The 18,700-nt window shown below is 36.8% G+C and overlaps 2 protein-coding genes across 3 annotated transcripts; both read left to right on the top strand.

The window, feature by feature from the left end:
- The first annotated feature begins 24 nt into the window (after positions 1-24).
- Positions 25-3,991, top strand: LOC124859870 (troponin I, slow skeletal muscle-like). Its single transcript, XM_047352735.1, has 8 exons — positions 25-285; positions 556-597; positions 703-712; positions 946-990; positions 1,072-1,203; positions 1,893-1,982; positions 2,694-2,867; positions 3,213-3,991. Exons 2-8 carry the CDS (start codon positions 587-589, stop codon positions 3,297-3,299), a joined length of 549 nt encoding a protein of 182 aa, XP_047208691.1. The 5' UTR covers positions 25-285; positions 556-586; the 3' UTR covers positions 3,300-3,991.
- Positions 3,992-10,544: 6,553 nt separating this feature from the next.
- bpgm (2,3-bisphosphoglycerate mutase) lies at positions 10,545-13,843 on the top strand. Of its 2 annotated transcripts, none has more exons than XM_047383719.1 (3): positions 10,545-10,683; positions 11,099-11,707; positions 13,423-13,843. In XM_047383719.1, the coding sequence occupies exons 2-3, from the start codon at positions 11,107-11,109 to the stop codon at positions 13,596-13,598; spliced, it is 777 nt and encodes a 258-aa protein (XP_047239675.1). In that variant the 5' UTR covers positions 10,545-10,683; positions 11,099-11,106; the 3' UTR covers positions 13,599-13,843. The 2 variants fall into 2 exon arrangements, with proteins under 2 accessions (XP_047239675.1, XP_047239684.1); XM_047383728.1 differs by lacking the exon at positions 10,545-10,683 and adding an exon at positions 10,724-10,838.
- The last annotated feature ends 4,857 nt before the right edge of the window (positions 13,844-18,700 follow it).

Below are 18,700 nucleotides of genomic sequence, written 5' to 3'. Positions count from 1 at the left end.
AGTTGAAGGAGTAGCACATTGTTTTTTGCGTATCTGTAAAACACTATCAGATTTCACCTCCTCCTCTTAAGACACACCAAGAAAGCATCACAGGTTGATGAACTTCTAAGAATTTCCCACCTCATACATGTGCAGTCTGAGAGATGCAGACCAAGAATGGTGATCACACAGAGTCTATTTCAGTGAGCCACTCACATGAGCCCTGAAATCTATATATCTGCCCTCTTTCGTCCCTTGTGTCACAGACAAGGGCACTCTTGACCATTTGAAACCCACTTTTAAAAGGTAAGGATTTTTTAAGGAGGTATAAACATGAATCAGACCAAAGGAAAACAATTTACAGTAGTTTTAACTGAAATTTAGTCACTTTTTTACATTCAAATACATTGTATGTATACCCTAATATACCTCTCTTTTACTTATTGTTCATCATTCACATTTTAGCTGCAGTTTTTAATGATCTTCAGGTTTAGGTTCACTTCTGATTCCAACTGTACACAGTAAACATGGAGAAAATAACCAATTCTTTTCATCCTATCTGTCTGATGTTTGTAGATCTAACAAGGAGGAACTAGGACTGTCTACCATGTCTGAAACGTAAGTTCTTCTGTAGAACACCTATTTATTTATTAAATAAGTGCATATCGAATACAATTGATCTATTCTTTCTCTTTGCATTATTGGCACAAATTCTTACCTCAGCGCCCATTCGGTGAGTCAGAATAGTTTTGATGGGTTTATGTCAAATGTTGTACAGACATGTCAGTGTCTAAAAACAATGTGTTCTAACAGCTTGAACCTTTAACTCCACAAATATTAGCCAAATAGATGACAATCATACCAAGAAAACAGTTGGTTTTATGTTTTAGTCTGTGTGCTTTAACTCTGCTTCTACCATTGTGTGTGGAAGGTAAAATAATCTTAATTTTTTTCATGATGTTACAGAAACCAAAGCCAAAGATCTCTGCATCTCGTAGACTGTTCTTGAAGGTATACCCTGAGTGAATAATGGCCAACTTTGCTAATGTGTCCACACCCGTTGAGAACAGAAAACACTCGTTGTCTTTCCAGACCAAACTGTTAAAGAAGGCAATGACCATGCTGGAGGATGAAAAGCAAGACAGACAGGCTGATCGAGAGAGGATCCTAGAAGAGAGACATCCAGCCCTCCAACTGGCAGGCCTGTCGATGCAGGAGCTACAGGTATACGTATTACTTTTAATTGAATACATTACGTTTTTTGGTTGATGATGTAAAAAGAATAGCATACATTTATCCAGCTGTCCAACCATTTTTAATTGTTTAGTTGTCTCAAATAACCTCTTTTATACACACTAATTCCTGGTCATCACACCTCAAAGCAATTAGTTTAAGTTTTATTTGGTCTGGATTGGTCTGTATTTAACTCCATCTCTTCCCATTAACGCTCTAATTTTGCTGCCACAGATTACATTGTGCATCCATTTTGTGCTCTTCTTCATGATGCTGTTAGTTAACCTATTTTCTCTAACAAACTTCAGAGGCCTTCACAGTTGCATTTATGCTTAGATGAAATCGCACACATGTGCCTTTGTCAATTATTAACCTTGATTTTATTTAGTGGTATAAAAGTAAAGGGGGCTGGATACAAATGCATACCACACTTTTCAGAATTTTATTTGCAAAATCATTTCTCACCATATAGGTATTACATTTTACTATTGAAACAGGTTACCATTAAATAAAACCCCCTTTAAGATTATTGCAGCAAATTCACTTAGAATTATTGTTGGTCTTAATGCAGCTATGGTGGCGTATCAGCTGATTTGATGAATCAGCTGATTGTGAGTCTGCAGGGATAAGGTGCCAAGGTCCTTCAACGAGCATGATAAACAAAACGTTTCTATCCACAGAATCTTTGCAAAGAGCTCCACCAGAAAATTGACATGGTCGATGAAGAGCGCTACGACACTGCTAGCAAAGTGGCAATAAATGAGAAAGAGGTGAGTGATTCCACTAAATAGAGCACAATCCACTTTTATTGCCCCCCTGTTGTAAAGATGTGCAAAAAGCTTTAAAATAATGTCAAGTTGCATTGAAGAAGCACAATCTCACACTATTTTTGTTCTTAATAAATCTAATTATAGTTATCTATTCAATGTTGTTAAAAAAAATAAAAATTCCTAAACTAAGAAAATAATTGTTTTTAAGCAATAAAAGTATCACTTACTGGCACTATAAAATAAATGCAATTGAAGCATTTTCTTAATTTAGACCTTACTTTCTTACGTTGATTAGAGTGTCTATGAACTTAAATAATAATCTATGACTTCCTATTTCCTGGGAAATAAATATGGTGTGACAAAGAGGCCCATTCTCTTTGCCTTTCTTTAAGATAGGAAAGACAGTAGAACATGCCCTTTGAATGTGCATTGAACTTGAAGTCAGAAAATGGATACAAGAAAGAAAATCTTCAAAGCTCGCCATTAGAAAACTGCAACAACAAATGGCATCTTGGTGTTACCAAGTCTCCATAACAGCAGTGCATTTTAAGATGATTGAGTGGGATTGTGGAGAGTGTTGAATTTATCTTAATAGGAAAAAAAAAAGACATCTCCAACAGCAGACATTTAAAAGAAACATATGCAGACTGCATACAATGGAAATTTAAAGTGTTTAAATGTAAAGACGGGCTTGTGTTTTGTTTTGCACAGATACAAAACTTGTCTCAAAAGATCTTTGAGCTGAAGGGCAAGATGAAGAGACCGAACCTGAGGAAGGTGAGAGTGTCTGCAGGAGCCATGCTGGGAGCCCTGCTCGGGGCGAAGGTGAAAGAGTCAGTAGACTTCAAGGCAAACCTAAAAACTGTGAAGAAAGAGGAGGAAAAGGTAAGTGCGCAAGATGTAGACTTGCATGTTTGGTGGTGTCAAATATTTATTTAAGCAGTTTAGGGGAAAACACAATGCATTATGTGCTTGTGTTTTTAATTAAAAGAAATCTGAAATCTATCTATTAATAGAGGAGTGATAAATAATTTCGGAATGCTTTACTGATAAACTATTACTCCTGTCTAGAAATAAACCCTAATCTGCAACAAAGATCAGTTACTGCGCAACGATATTTAATGCAGCAACGTTAACAAGCATGCACCTGCATCCTCACTGAGCTTAGAATCATCTCAGGTGTATCATTAGAATAAACCGATTCATATTTTCTGTTCTAACGCCACACAGAAAGAAGAAGTGACTGACTGGCGTAAGAACGTGGATGCCATGTCTGGGATGGAGGGCAGAAAAAAGCTGTTTGATGCTGCCCAGTAGATTTGTGATGACGTCACAGTAGTCACTGCTGTAGAGGGACTACCACTCTGTAGATTCAGTATAAATTCTCATACAGTTTGGATTTGTAGACGACAAACTGACCATGCTGACTATGGGATCATTTTTGCTGAATACTCATTAATGCATAATGTGTATTCAACTCTATTTGTGTCTGTTCCACTTAAGAAATATTACCGTACTATTTCACCTTTTCTTCTTCATTATAGACTTCAAAATCAAACAGCCATAGGACAACGTATGTAAAACAGTCTTAAGAGTGTCCTAAAAGCTTACACTTCTTTGTTTTACTTGATTAAAATGACAACGAATAAACATTCTAATAGCAGTTTATACTGGAACCGGCCAATCGTTATTCACACTGAGGTGCTTATCCTTGAAAATATATGGAAAACTAATGTGCATTATTGAGATAAACCAGTCTTATGATTTATGTCTAAAAGAAACACATCTGAAAGTTCAGAGTACTGTTGTTTTTATTGAGAACACTTGCAAAATGTCTGTGTATCCTCAAAAATACTTGCAGTACCTTTACTGTATTTTCTTGGTGTCTGATGTAAAATGTTGCTATTCACATCTTAGAACTGTTTTATAAAAATATGTCTAACATTTTAGTACATGTACCAGTTTTTTGCACTCTGCAAAAAATCTAAATAAACTACATCATAATTTAATGGCTTTGTCTGCTTTAATAAACAGTTTTCTGCAGAGGTTTGCTTGAAGCCTTTTGTAAATTGCATTTATAAGACTGTCCCATGGTTTTTAGCATAGTAGAAACACACTGAGAGTACTTTACATCCATGCTGTACTGCGCTAATGTTTAAAAATTTAAAAAATTATCATTTTGCCTTGCTGCCAGTCGCATTGTTTTGTTATGGCACAATATTGCTTTCTGTCAGCATGCTCAATAGGCACTGTAAGGAAATATTGCTGTACCCGAGCTGTAGGGGCAAATGACAACTAAGTTAGTATCTCACTAACAGCTTATATAACCATTGTTTTGTTCAGAATCTTAAATACTGAAAACTGGTCCCCTCAATGGGTTAATTCTACGGTGAACACAACCAAAGTGTGGCAAGCATTTGTATTTAACTCTCCCAAGTCAGTACTTTGTAGAACTACTTTCTGCTGCAATTACAGCTCCAAGTCTTAGGGTATCTCTCTGCCAGCTTTGGATTTAAATCTTTCCTTGACTGCACCATTCTTTTACAAGAATATGCTGTGATCTAACCACTCTATGGTAGCTCTGGTTCTGTGCTTAGGGTCATAACCCTTCTGTATTGCAAGCCTCTGCCTATAGGTCTTAAGCCTTTGCAGCCTTTACCAGGTTTTATTTCAGGATTGCCCTGTATTTACCTTCATCCATCTACCCTGCATTTCTATTCAGCGACATCCTCCAGCTCATTTGGGGGAATATCAAGGTGTTCCCAGGCCAGATGGGATAAATAGTACCTCCAGCGAGTTCTGGGTCTTCCCTAGGGCCTCCTCCCAATGGGATGCGCCCGCAAAACCTGTGATGCGAGGCGACCAATGGGCATCCTGAACTTTCACATGCAATATTTGTCATTCTGCAGGCTAACACAAATTAGTACTCCTAAATATATTGTTGTATTATAGTTTGAATATCATTTCAAGAGGGAGGGGGAGCGGGTCGTTTGTCTTCCTTATAAGGAGGGTCTCGCCCAGGGAAATTGATAAAACTGCCAATGCCTGCTCTTTTAGTACTAAATGCATACATGACTACAATAATAGATCCACTGTAATTGTACACAATTGAAGACAATACTGAAAATATCTTTAAAGAAGGGAATCACTCCTCTACCCCATGTAAATAACAAACGCATCAACAGTGCGCTAGTTCCGTCTCTTCTTCTTCTTCTTGTTGGTTTTATTGGCGGTTGGCAACAAACTTTTAGTAGCATTACCGCCACTTACTGGTATGGAGTGTGGTTCGTGTCGGTCTATCTATTTATATATATATATTTAATTCTACAAATTAAATAAATAAATATATCTTACCTATATGTATATATATACAAATAGACATTCTTACACATTACTTTGTATTCTACCCTTCTATATCCTCCATACTTTCACAATTTTATCTACTATAATCAAATTCTATGAAATAATTTTGTTTTCTTTAAAAAACAAATCACTATTTGTATATGTTTACTCCCTAAATTCTTCCTCAAAATATCTAATAAATTAACCTTTTCCTTAATACCTTCAAACTCTCTCCTCATATATCTTCTTTCTCTTTCATATTTATGACATTCTAATATAACATGTTCTATTGTTTCATATTTTCCACAGTAATCACATTTACCAGTATCATGCTTTTGAATTTTAAAAAGTGTATAATTAAGTCCTGTATGCCCAAATCTCAACCTTGTTATCACTCTTTCCTCCTTTCTATTTCGTCTTCCATTTCTTCTTTCTCCTACTATCTTCTGAATTTTATAAAACCATCTTCCTGTTTTTCCTTCATCCCACCTTTTTTGCCATTTTTCTATCAGCTTTCCTTTAACAATACTCTTTCCCTCAGATTTACTTGTTTTAACTATAAAACTAATAGGTTTTTGAATTATCCTCTTTCCTATTTTATCTGCCCTCTCGTTTCCTTCTACTCCAATATGTGCTGGAACCCACACAAATATAACTATTACGCCCATTTTTTGTATTCTGTATAATGTATGAAATATTTCTAATAAAATGTCCATCCTACTATCTGATTGATTATATTTTAAACTTAATAATGCAGAGCTTGAATCTGAGCAAATGACTGTTTTTAATGGTTTTATGTCTTCTACCCATTGTAAAGCTAATAATATAGCCAACATTTCTCCTGTGTATACTGATAAGCCGTCTGTAATTCGTTTTCCTATTTTTAGATCGAATTCTGGTACTACAAAAGCTATTCCTACTTTTCCATTTATTTTTGATGCATCTGTATATATTTGAATATATCTATAATAATTATTTAAATGTATCTGTACTGAATAACTATCTACTATGGAAGATTTATCTTGCTTCTTTTCCATTATTGACATATCTACTGTTGCTTCTGGTAGAATCCATGGTGGTATAATTGATGTTTGACTAATTTCTAAATCAATCATTTTAAATTATTTTACTTTATTTTCAATTGTCCATCCAAAACTCTTCATTTCTTTCTTTTCTTTTTCCCAACATGGATTTAAAATTTCCCAAATTGGATGATCCAAGTTATTACCTTTTAAATTTAACCAATAATTTATTTCTAGTTTTATTCTTCTTAACTCGAACGGCATTTCTCCCATTTCTATTTCTATTGCTGCTGTTGGTGTAGTTTTAAATGCTCCAGTACATAATCTTAATGCCTGATGTTGGATAATATCTAATTTAACCAGATGTGTTTTAGCTGCTGAACCATAAACTATACAACCAAAGTCTATGTTAGATCTTATCATTCCTGTGTAAATCTGTTTTAGTGATTTCCTATCTGCTCCCCAGTCACTGCCAGCCAAGCATCTCATAATATTTAAAATTTTCTTACATTTATCAACAACTTTTTGAATATGTATATTCCATTTGAGTTTTTCATCAAACCATAATCCTAAAAATTTTATATACTTTACTTGCTCTAATTCTTGGTTATATAATTTTATTTCCTTGTTTATTTTTTTCTGATTAAATATCATTACTTTGGTTTTTTCAACTGAAAACTTAAATCCCCATTGTAACGCCCATTTCTTTATTTCAATAATAACCTCTTGTAATTTCTTTACAATGAAATCTACATTTTTTCCTCTTTTCCAAACAGCTCCATTGTCTGCAAAAAGTGAACATCCCATTACTTTTCCAATATCTTTAAATACATCATTTATCATAATTGAAAACAATAACGGACTTATAATACTCCCCTGTGGAGTTCCATTTTCTACTATATATTTTCCTGAGATCACTTCCCCAATTCTAACTTGTATTTTCCTATTTGTTAAAAAGTCTTTAATCCATTTAAATATTTTCCCTTTAATGCCCAGTATTTGTAATTTAATTAATAATCCTTCCACCCACATCATATCATATGCTTTTTCTATATCAAAAAATACTGCCACTACACTTTCTTTATTTACCTGTGCTCTTCTAATTTCATGCTTTAAGCATAGCATTGGATCATTAGTACTCCTCCCTTTTCTAAAACCACTTTGATACTTTGACATATATCCTTTATTATTTAAATAATATACTAGTCTACTATTAATCATTTTTTCCATTATTTTACATTGATTTGATGTTAAGGCTATTGGTCTATAATTTCCTGGATTTGATTTATCTTTTCCTGGTTTAGCTATTGGTACTATAATTGATTCCTTCCAGCTCAGTGGTAACTTTCCCTCCTCCCATATTTTATTATATAATTGTAATATTATATCTTTTGATTTTTCACTAAGTTGCCTTATCATTCTGTACCAAATTTGATCTTTACCTGGTGCTGTATTTTTTGTCTTCCTAAGTGCATAATTTAATTCAGCTTTTGTAAATTCAACATTTAACAGATTATTTGTTTCTTCAACACTCTGTAATGCATCTTTATATATAAGTTTTGTATTTTCTCTTCCTTTTCTTCCCTCTTCACTAATATTATTTGAACTGTTAATTTTACTAAATATTCTTGCCAATATTTCAACTTTATCTTCATCTTTTACTATATTTATATTATTTATTTTTAATATAGGATATTCAAACTCTCTCTTTATGCCATTCATTCTTTTAACTATTTTCCAAATTTTTTATATTTTTGTTTCTTTCCCTATTGTGCTACAGATATTTCTGCAATATTCTCTTTTTACCTTCTTAATAGTTCTCCTTACTATTGCTTGCTTTCTTTTATAATCAATTAAATTCTTATAAATTGGATTTCCTTTTAGTACCTTAAATGCTTTATTTCTTAACTTTATTGCTTCTTTACATTCATTTGTCCACCATGGTACCATTTTCTTATTACTTTTACACCCTGCTTTCTTTATAGAATTATCTGCTGCTTCCATGATTACCTTACAAATGTTTAAATTTACATCATTTATATCCATTCTCATATCTACTTTCTCTAAGTTTATTTGACTCAAGTATCTAAATTTAGTCCAGTCTCCCTTATTAAAATTTAGTTTTTTATTGACATTTATATTCCTATTATTTAAAGTTAATCCTACTCTTATTGTAATGGGATAATGATCACTACCTATTGTTGATTTTTTATCAATGCCCCACTCACAACTACCAGCTAAACCATTTGAAACCATTGTTAAATCAATAACTGATTCCATCCCTGTTCTTACATTGATTCTTGTTCCCCTCCCATCATTAATACATACTAGATTTTTTATTTCCATTAATTCTTCTATAACTTGTCCATTTTTATCATTACAATTACCCCACAATGTACTATTTGCATTAAAATCTCCACACCAAATTACTTTCCCTTCCAAATATTCATTTAACTCCTCCATTATTTCAATTGACAATGTTTTACATGGATTATAAATTTTTTTTATTTTAAATTTACATTCTTATTCCCATATCTCAATTACTATATATTCAAGTTCTTTCCCTTTTCCTAATACCTGATATTGTATCCCTTGCTTAATAAATATTCCACATCCTCCTCCACTTCTCTCCTGTCGATCTCTTCTTACACCATCATATCCTTTTATCACAAAATCCAATGTTGTTTTTAACCATGTTTCCTGAACACAAATAATTTCTGGTTGTTCTTCAAGACTATCAATATAACCTTTAAATTATTGTCCGTTAGCAATTAAACTTCTTGCATTCCATTGTAATATTAACATGTACTTTCACCAGATGTTCCTTGTCTCCCATCTACCTCCAACTTTTTATTTATGTTCTCCCACGATCCCTCCTTAAACCCCAAAAACTTTTCAGCTCCTCTCACTATTATTTTAATCTTCTCAGTTTTATGCTTGGCTTGGTCAGTACAGTTGATAACATATGCTACGAATAATATTAGTTTTTCTACTGATATTGTAACATTTTCTTTTGACTGTACTTTGCTTTGCTGTGGAATTTGATTTGCTATTTGTTCAATCTTTCTTGTTTTCTGTTCCTTCACATTTTTAACTGCTTCTGCATAGCTTATGTTTTTAGTCATTTTAATCTGTATGATTTCTTTTGCCTTCTTCCTTACTTCACATCCTCCATACGTAACTCTATGTTGCCCTCCACAGTTACATTTTTCTTCTACTTCTTCTTTACATTCTTCAAACTTGTGATCTTCACCACATTTAGGACATCTCTGCTTCCCTTTACAAACTGCTGCTATGTGTCCATACCTTTGACATTTGAAACAACGAAGTGGCGGAGGGATATAAGGTCTAACCTGAAAGCTAAGATAACCTATTTTGATGTTTTGTGGCAACTCTTTTTCGTCAAATTCAATGAAGATTGACATACTTCCTACTTTTTCTCCATTTATTGTTTTTGACAATCTCTTCAAGTTATTCACTTTTGCACCAATAATACGTCTCTTAATTTTATCAAGATCTTCATCTAGAGGGATCCCATAAATCACTCCTCTAATTTTTTTATTTTCTCCCATGATTTTTTTCTCCAACACCGTTTTCTTGCAGATATTATCCACCTTTAAAGCCTTGTTCTTTTGTTCTTCATTTTTACAAACTACCAATAAGTTTCCATCTCTCAAAATCTTTACCATTTCAACATCTCCAATTTTCTTTTTTTATCTCTCTTGACACCACAATGGTGCTGATGTTATCCAGTTCTTCCTCGTTCTTAAGTTTCAATATTATTTTAAATTCCTCCCTCATAACTTTCCTCCTAACTATCCTTTCTTCTTCTGAACTGCTTCCTTCCAATTCTCGCTTGCTACCTTGGATATCACCAATTCCCTTTCCTTCATCTATTTTATTTCTTCCACGTCTTTTCCCTCTTCCTCTCCCAGCTGGCGTCCACCCTTCAAAATCCATCTCTTCCTCATTTCCTGTCTCCATTTCAAACCGAACCATTCACATACCAGTTTATGCCCAAATCCGATATATTTCTATTTTTGTTTTTCCCGCGCCGCACCAAAACCGTTCTTCTTCGACGTAGTCTCACCACCGACCCTCGCCACCTAGTTCCGTCTCCTCGTCCTCTTCCCCTTTTTTCTTCTTCCGCCACTGTCAGCTTGCCTGAACAGATTCTGCACCTCCTAATATGGGCATAACATGCACTGGAGGCAACGCCCACATGGGGTAATAGACCTTTGCGATTGGACGACCGCCACATAAATCACCTGCTGTGGCCTGGTGATTGCTGTCCACAGTTTCAGCTGCACTTCTATGGGGTTTTAAACTCATCCAAGGTAAGGTGGCGCATTATTTTTTAAATGCATTCTGGTTGTTTCGGGAAAAGACTCAAGATTATATGTACACGCCGGCCTTGTTTTCCTGAACGGCGGTGATGACACGTAGTTTTAAATGAGCCGGTCACCCATCCTTTAGCTGCACTGTAGACCAGGTGATGCTCATGTTGTAGATAGCGGTTGTTTACACCTGCTGTTGTTTTTGGGGCTTAGTGCTGTTGATGTAGCCGCCTTCAGGAGCTCTCTGTTTTGCTCAAACTGGCTCTCGAAGCATCCACCGCTTCTGAACTGAGATCACCTACTTGTGACTTGTGTTAATACACCTGTAAAAATTTTCCAGCCCTGTTATTGTCACACACATATCCTGCTTTGTTTAAATGCTGTTAAATAACGTGCATGATATTTCTGCTGCCAGTTCTTAGGATGTCAACGTACAAACTGGTTCTGCTGAGGCATGGAGAGGGTACCTGGAACAAGGAGAACCGCTTCTGCAGCTGGGTGGACCAGAAGCTGAGCGAGGATGGGGTGAAGGAAGCCCAGGATTGTGGCAGGCTTCTCAAGGAGCAGGGCTACAAGTTTGACTTGGTGTTCACCTCCATACTCAGCCGCTCCATCCAGACAGCATGGCTGGTGTTGGAGGCTATGGACCAGGAGTGGGTCCCCGTTGTCAAATCATGGAGGCTTAATGAACGCCACTATGGAGCCCTGATCGGACTCAACCGGGCAGAGATGGCTCTGCAACATGGGGAGGAAAAGGTGAAGCTGTGGAGAAGGAGTTATCACATTACTCCACCTCTGATTGATGAATCCCACCCTTACTATTTGGAAATCTACAATGACCGCAGATATACCACATGCGATGTGCCAAAGGAGAATCTGCCCCGAGCAGAGAGTCTGAAGGAGGTTCTGGACAGGCTGCTGCCATTCTGGCACAGCACTGTGGTCCCTGAGATGCAGAGAGGCAAGACTGTGCTCATTTCTGCTCACGGAAACAGCTGCAGGGCCCTTCTTAAACACCTGGAAGGTATACTACTGTGTTCCACTTCTTTGTGTTTGACTAATATAGTGAAATCAGCATGTACTTCTCATCTTTAAAGGCCACTATCACTCATCAGAGTCACTGAATTAAGAAGTACATACAGCATTTCAGGTCCAGAAATGGAAGCCTGAACTTGTGGAAAAAGGTCAACAAGTTTATGTTACATTTAAGTGTAATATGAAATCTGGGCTGACCTTTAACTACACTTGTAAGCGTTAGGGTCTCACTGGGTCATGTCACACTCAGCAGCTTATCAGTGGTCATCGAATAATTATTGGACAGCAAAAGGTGCTGAATAGGAGATTATTTTTACAGAATTTGAACTAGGTGAAGCTAAAGCTTTGCCTCTTGAGGTGTTCTGGATAGAGCATATTTACCATCAAAGGTTTTTCATCTTAAATGCAAAATGTACATATTTTTGAGCAATTTTGGCCTGATTGCTGCTCTGAGTGGGTTGTTCTTTTAGCAAATGGCATATTTTAGTGTCTATATAGTCAATTTAACAATTATTCAATTACTAAATTAGTTGACGATTATTTCAATAATCAATCTGATTAATTGTTTCAGCCCTACTAAAGATTGGGTGTTTAGGGGGATGAGCAGTATTAGCTTGGTGTCACAAACATCATTTTGCAAAAAAGTTAAATTTTCAGCTCATCTGATCACAGCATTTTCCTTTTAGTTCCAATCAGGCACATCTTTGTGTTTGTCTCTACTATCATATTCCAGTAAATCCGTAAAGGTTTCTGGTTGTAATGAGACAAAATGTCTGCAAAAGTACAGGGAGTATAATTATTTTCTTAAGGCACTGTAGACACCAGTCTGCCCACAAGAGATGAGTCTAGGAAAATATTACTATTAATGGCAATGGTGGACAATTAATTGCATCAAGCCATTAGCTTTGCAGCAATACCTCATACTGAGCATGGATGGAGCAACTGAGGGGAACAAAAAAGGTTTTAGGAAGAAACCTCCAAGAGAAGTTGACCATTGAAAGCAAAAACATAGAGAGAACTTATTGCTAATGCAATATTGTTAACGACAGCCAAACCTGCAGATGATGCATAATTGAGGAGGAGTAGTAGGAGAAAGTATAAGTGAGGAAATGTGGTCAGTATGTCCTTCAGGAGCCTAAGCATATAGTAGCATAACTACAGAGATAGCTCAGTATTATCTAAGCTACTCCACAAGCTTTATCAAAAATGAAAGTTTTAGGTCTGGTCTTAGAACTGGAAGCTGGTTCTGCAGGAGAGGAGCCCGATAACTGAATGATCTGATTCCCATTCTACTTTTAGAAACAAGTTAAGATGCAGCTTTATTAATCCCTATGGGGAAAATTTAGGTGTTGAAGCAGCACAAAATAAGTCACAGATAAAGGTAAAGGCATTAGACTGAGAACAGCTATATGTAATTACCTTTTAAATGTACCATCACAATAAAGTGGCGTTATGGCATATGGTCTTGTAAATGTCACAATAATAAATAGACATAACTATCTTCATACAAAATACTGCAAATATACTATTGCGACACGTTATCCTAATGATCATAAACTTATACACAGAAATCCATTCTAGACAGCTGGCATGAATACATCAGCTTGCTTTATATGTTTTCTTTCAATTGTTAATTGTTATCAACTGTGAATGGACAACAATTCATTATATTTATAATTTAAATTCTGTTACTTCTTCCAACAGGTGTTTCAGATGAAGATATTGCCAATGTGACTTTACCAACCGGGATACCTGTGCAACTTGAGCTGGATGAGAACCTCAAACCATTGAAACCTCGACAGCTGCTGGGAGACCAGGCTAAGATTCAGGCAGCCATTAAAAAGGTGGAGGACCAGGGCAAAGCTAAACAAGCAACTTAACTACATGTGCACTGTTCTTCCTGCCTGCTTGCTGGATCATTACATCCGTAGAAAGCCAGAGTCTTAAACAGACTTGAATTACTCTGTATAACAATAGCCAATAACAACAACACATTGCAGTTGTGAGATGGCTCTAAATGTTACAGATAAGTTGTGTGTGTGTGTGTGATTGTTGGCTTAAGCAGGATATAGTTTCTGTGCACTGGAGGTCTAGGTGATCATTAAAAACTTGTACTCCAAATGTAGCAAGGTGCTGGACTGTTTTGTGTGTAAATGTTGAGGAAAACACTGGTCTTTGTCTTGTCTGTATGTTGAACCTTATTTATTTGTTCAACATCTTCTTTACTGTCTTGCAGAAAGTAATGAAACAAAATAACATTTAAAGCTCATATTATTCCTTTTAATGTCAATTTTCCTTTTACATTAGGACTTGTTCCCTTAATGCTAAAACTGTGCTTTTGGTATTTCAGCTGCTTTTTAGGTGTGTTACAGAGCTCCAGATACTGAAACACCTATCATTTTAGTGTGAGAGGTTTCATGGCTAAATTGGACCAGCCTGGTAGCCAGTCTTTGATTGCATATTGCACCAGTAAGAGCAGAGTGTGACGGTTCAATTAGCAGGGTAAGAGCACAGTTTTGCTCAAAATATTGAAATGCACACATTATGGGTGACATACCAGAGTTCAAAAGAGGACAAATTGTTGGTGCACGTCTTGCTGGCGCATCTGTCACCAAGACAGCAAGTCTTTGTGATGTATCAAGAGCCACGATATCCAGGGTAATGTCAGCATACCACCAAGAAGGACCAACCACATCCAACAGGATTAACTGTGGAGGAAGAGGAAGTTGTCTGAAAGGGATGTTTGGGTGCTAACCCGGATTGTATCCAAAAAACATAAAACCATGGCTGCCCAAATCACGGCAGAATTAAATGTGCACCTCAACTCTCCTGTTTCCACCAGAACTGTGCGTCAGGAGCTCCACAGGGTCAATATACACGGCCGGGCTGCTATAGCCAAACCTTTGGTCACTCATGCCAATGCCAAACGTTTGTTGGTTTCAATGGTGCAAGGAGCGCAAATCTTGGGCTGTGGACAATGTGAAACATGTATTGTTCTCTGATGAGTCCACCTTTACTGTTTTCCCCACATCCGGGAGAGTTACGGTGTGGAGAAGCCCCAAAAAAGCATACCACCCAGACTGTTGCATGCCCAGAGTGAAGCATGGGGGTAGATCAGTGATGGTTTGGGCTGCCATATCATGGCATTCCTTTGGCCCAATACTTGTGCTAGATGGGCGCGTCACTGCCAAGGACTACCGAACCATTCTTGAGGACCATGTGCATCCAATGGTTCAAACATTGTATCCTGAAGGCAGTGCCGTGTATCAGGATGATAATGCACCAATACACACATCAAGACTGGTGAAAGATTGGTTTGATGAACATGAAAGTGAAGTTGAACATCTACCATGGCCTGCACAGTCACCAGATCTAAATATTATTGAGCCACTTTGGGGTGTTTTGGAGGAGCGAGTCAGGAAACGTTTTCCTCCACCAGTATCATGTAGTGACCTGGCCACTATCCTGCAAGAAGAATGGCTTAAAATCCCTCTGACCACTGTGCAGGACTTGTATATGTCATTCCCAAGACAAATTGATGCTGTATTGGCTGCAAAAGGAGGCCCTACACCATACTAATAAATTATTGTGGTCTAAAACCAGGTGTTTCAGTTTCATTGTCCAACCCCTGTAATTTGTGCAATACCTGTGTTTTCATGTTGTGTTTCCCCATCATGGTTTTTCTGTGCACTGGCTCGCTCTGTCATAAGAGTAAATGGACAAATACTTGAGTATTTGCAAATACTTAAGGGTAGGCAACACTGATGTTTTTAATTTCATGTTATTTGAACAAGTTGCCACTAGTTGAAAGGTTGCTATGTAACCTTGACTTTAATGTGTTTTTTATGTTGTTTTTCTAAGCTTTGTCCTATCTGGTTCAATTTTATTTTACTACATGGAGGTATGTTTTGATATGGCTGATAATATTGAAAACAAATCAGAAAATGTTTGATTGTTTGGACAGCGCACAAGTTGGATTCTTGTTGCCCACAATAGCCTGGAAGCAATAAACAGCTATGGGATAAAACAAATGGACCCAGACTATTTGCTCTTCTTTTGCATCCAATATTAGACTGATGATTCAAAGAGTAACTTGTTAAATCTATATAAGCTAGGCAATTCAGCATCATATTAACTACAGTGCCTTCTAAAAAAGTTTTAAGATGAATTCAATCTGGTTACATTTTTTCACATTTTGTCAAGTTACAACCCCAGACTTCAATATATTATATAGGGATTTAATGTGAAAGAGCAACACAAAGAAGTGCATAATTGGGAATTGGAACGAGATGACATGTACCTTTCAGAAAAAACACTGAAAAGTGTAATGTACATTGGCAATCAGCACACCTGAGTCAAGACTTGGTAGAACCATTTATTGCTGCTGTTGCAACAAAGCAGGGAGAGACATACCTCAACGTTTTTTGAGGTATGTCTCTCCCAGTTTTCCATGTGACTTCCTAACTTCCATCATGTATGTAGAAATGAAACAAAACTGGGACAAAAGTACAAGCTCAGTTGATTGGATAGACATGAATGTCAATTTTCAATTTAGGTAAGGTAAGGTAAGTTTATTTATATAGCGCTTTTCAGCAACGAGACACTTAAAGCGCTGTACATACAATTACAATACAATCACAAAGCAAATAAACAGATACAGACACAGAAAAACAAATAAAATGATAAAATCAAACAGCAGAGGTAATTTAAAAATGTAAAATAAAATAAAGAGAATAGAATGATGGACAAGAAAATGAAAGGAAAATTGGACTGAAAACGCAACTAATCATGCCTAGATGGCACAGTCAAAGGCCACTCTAAACAAATAATTTTTTTATCTTGATTTAAAGCAACTTAGGGTTTCGGCGCTTTTACAGTTTTCTGGCAGTTTATTCCAGATTAGTGGAGCATAAGAACTAAAAGCTGCTTCTCCATGTTTGGTTCTGGTTTTGGGTACGCAGAGTAGATTTGAGCGAGATGACGTGAGAGGTCTGGGTGGTTGATACACTGACAACAAGTCTGTAATGTATTTTGGTGCTAAGCCATTCAGTGATTTATAGACTAACAGAAGTATTTTAAAGTATATTCTCTGAGCAACAGGGAGCCAGTGTAGGGACTTTAGAACTGGGGTGATGTGCTCCACTTTCTTAGTTCTAGTGAGGACAGCAGCGTTCTGGATCAACTGCAGCTGTCTGATAAGTCTTTTTAGGCAGACCTGTGAAGACACCGTTGCAGTAATCAATTCTACTAAAGATGAACGCATGAATTAGTTTTTCAAGGTCCTGCTGAGACATTTGTCCTTTAATCCTGGAGATGTTCTTTAGGTGATAGAAAGCCGACCTAGTTACTATCTTTATGTGCCTCTGAAGGTTCAGGTCTGAGTCCATCACTACACCCAGGTTTCGAGCCTGACTGGTGGTTTCTAGCTGTATTAACTGAAGCTGTGTGCTAACTTTTAAACGCTCTTCCTTTGGTCCAAAGATTATTACTTCAGTTTTGCTTTATTTCAGCTGAAGAAAATTTAGGCCCATCCATGCATTGATTTCTTCTAAGCATTTACCCAGCGCTTGAATGGGTTCATGGTCACTTGGTGACATCGTAACATATAGCTGTGTGTCGTCTGCATAGTTATGATAACTTATGTTGTTGTTTATTAAAATCTGAGTTAGGGGGAGCATGTAGATACTGAATTGGAGGGGGCCTAAGATGGAGCCTTGGGGAACGCCACATGTGATTTTTGTGCTCTCTGATGTAAAGTTACCTACTGACACAAAAAAGTCCCTGTCCTTCAAGTAGGATTTAAACCAACTGAGTGCTGTACCAGAAAGGCCGACCCAGTTTTCCAGGTGCTCTAATAAAATGGAGTGATCAACAGTGTCGAATGCTGCACTAAGGTCCAATAATACCAGCACTGTGGTTCTTCCACAGTTTGCATTTATACGGATGTCATTGAACACCTTGACAAGAGCAGTCTCTGTACTGTGGTGAGCAGGAAGCCCGACTGGAAGACATAGAAGCGGTTGGTCATTGTTAGGAAGTTGTTTAACTGCTGAAACACAGCTTTTTCAATAATCTTACTGATGAAGGGGAGGTTTGATATAGGCCTGTAGATCTGTAGTATCAGCTTGTCCAAGTTGTTCTTTTTCTATAGAGGATTGATAATTGCTGTTTTTAGGGCCTGGGGAAAAACACCTGAGAAAAGGGACGTGTTTATTATTTGTGTTAAATCAGATGTTATTACAGGCAAAGCTTTCTTAAGGAAAGCTGTGGGTAAAAGATCGAGACAGCAGGAAGGAGAGCTTATTTGCTGTACGATTTCTTCTACGTTTTTGTAGTTTATTTGGTGAAATTGGGAAATTTTGTCAAAATCAGTTCTAGTTGGAGACAACATTGGTACTGGAGTTGATGTGGATGTGCTGACTGCCCCTCTGATCTTTTGGGTTTTTTCAGTAAAGAATTTAGCAAATTCATTCCAGGCCCTGGTAGAGAGGAGTTCAGATGCTACAGTTACAGGAGGCTTTGTTAACCTGTCGACCGTGGCAAATAATGCACGAGCATTGTTAATGTTTTTGCTGATGATCTCAGAAAAGAAAGATTCCCTTGCATTTTTCAGTTGTAGGTTATATCTGTATAGTCTCTCTTTATAGATAATATAGTGAACCTGGAGTCCAGTCTTTCGCCACCTGCGTTCAGCTTTTCGACACTCCTTTTTTTCACTTCTGACTGGTGGAGCATTTCTCCACGGAGACATTTTCTTCCCAGAAACAACTTTCGCTTTAATTGGAGCAATTGAATCGATGAAGTCCGAGATTTTAGAATGAAAGTTATCTACCAGCTCATCTACAGTGTCACAAGGCAAAGTAGAGGTAGAAGAGTAAATCTGGTTAAAGGTTTCAGCAGCACCGTCCTTAAAGATGCGTTTTCTTATCATGTCTCTTCGGCAAACTGAGTCATTGCAGATGATGCTTTCAAAAATAACAGA

This window comes from Girardinichthys multiradiatus, chromosome 2, assembly GCF_021462225.1.
Source record: "Girardinichthys multiradiatus isolate DD_20200921_A chromosome 2, DD_fGirMul_XY1, whole genome shotgun sequence".
In the NCBI taxonomy this organism is placed as follows: Eukaryota; Metazoa; Chordata; class Actinopteri; order Cyprinodontiformes; family Goodeidae; genus Girardinichthys; species Girardinichthys multiradiatus.
The sequence above is the reverse complement of the archived record's forward strand: the minus strand, read 5'-3'. Positions and strand labels throughout refer to the sequence as shown.

Coding starts and splice junctions, on each gene's coding strand:
- bpgm (XM_047383719.1), top strand. CDS start 11,107: ATGTCAACGTACAAACTGGTTCTGCTGAGGCATGGAGAGGGTACCTGG. Junction 11,708..13,422: donor CCTTCTTAAACACCTGGAAG/GTATACTACTGT, acceptor TTCTTCCAACAG/GTGTTTCAGATGAAGATATT.
- LOC124859870 (XM_047352735.1), top strand. Junction 991..1,071: donor CTCGTAGACTGTTCTTGAAG/GTATACCCTGAG, acceptor TTGTCTTTCCAG/ACCAAACTGTTAAAGAAGGC. Junction 2,868..3,212: donor TGAAGAAAGAGGAGGAAAAG/GTAAGTGCGCAA, acceptor AACGCCACACAG/AAAGAAGAAGTGACTGACTG.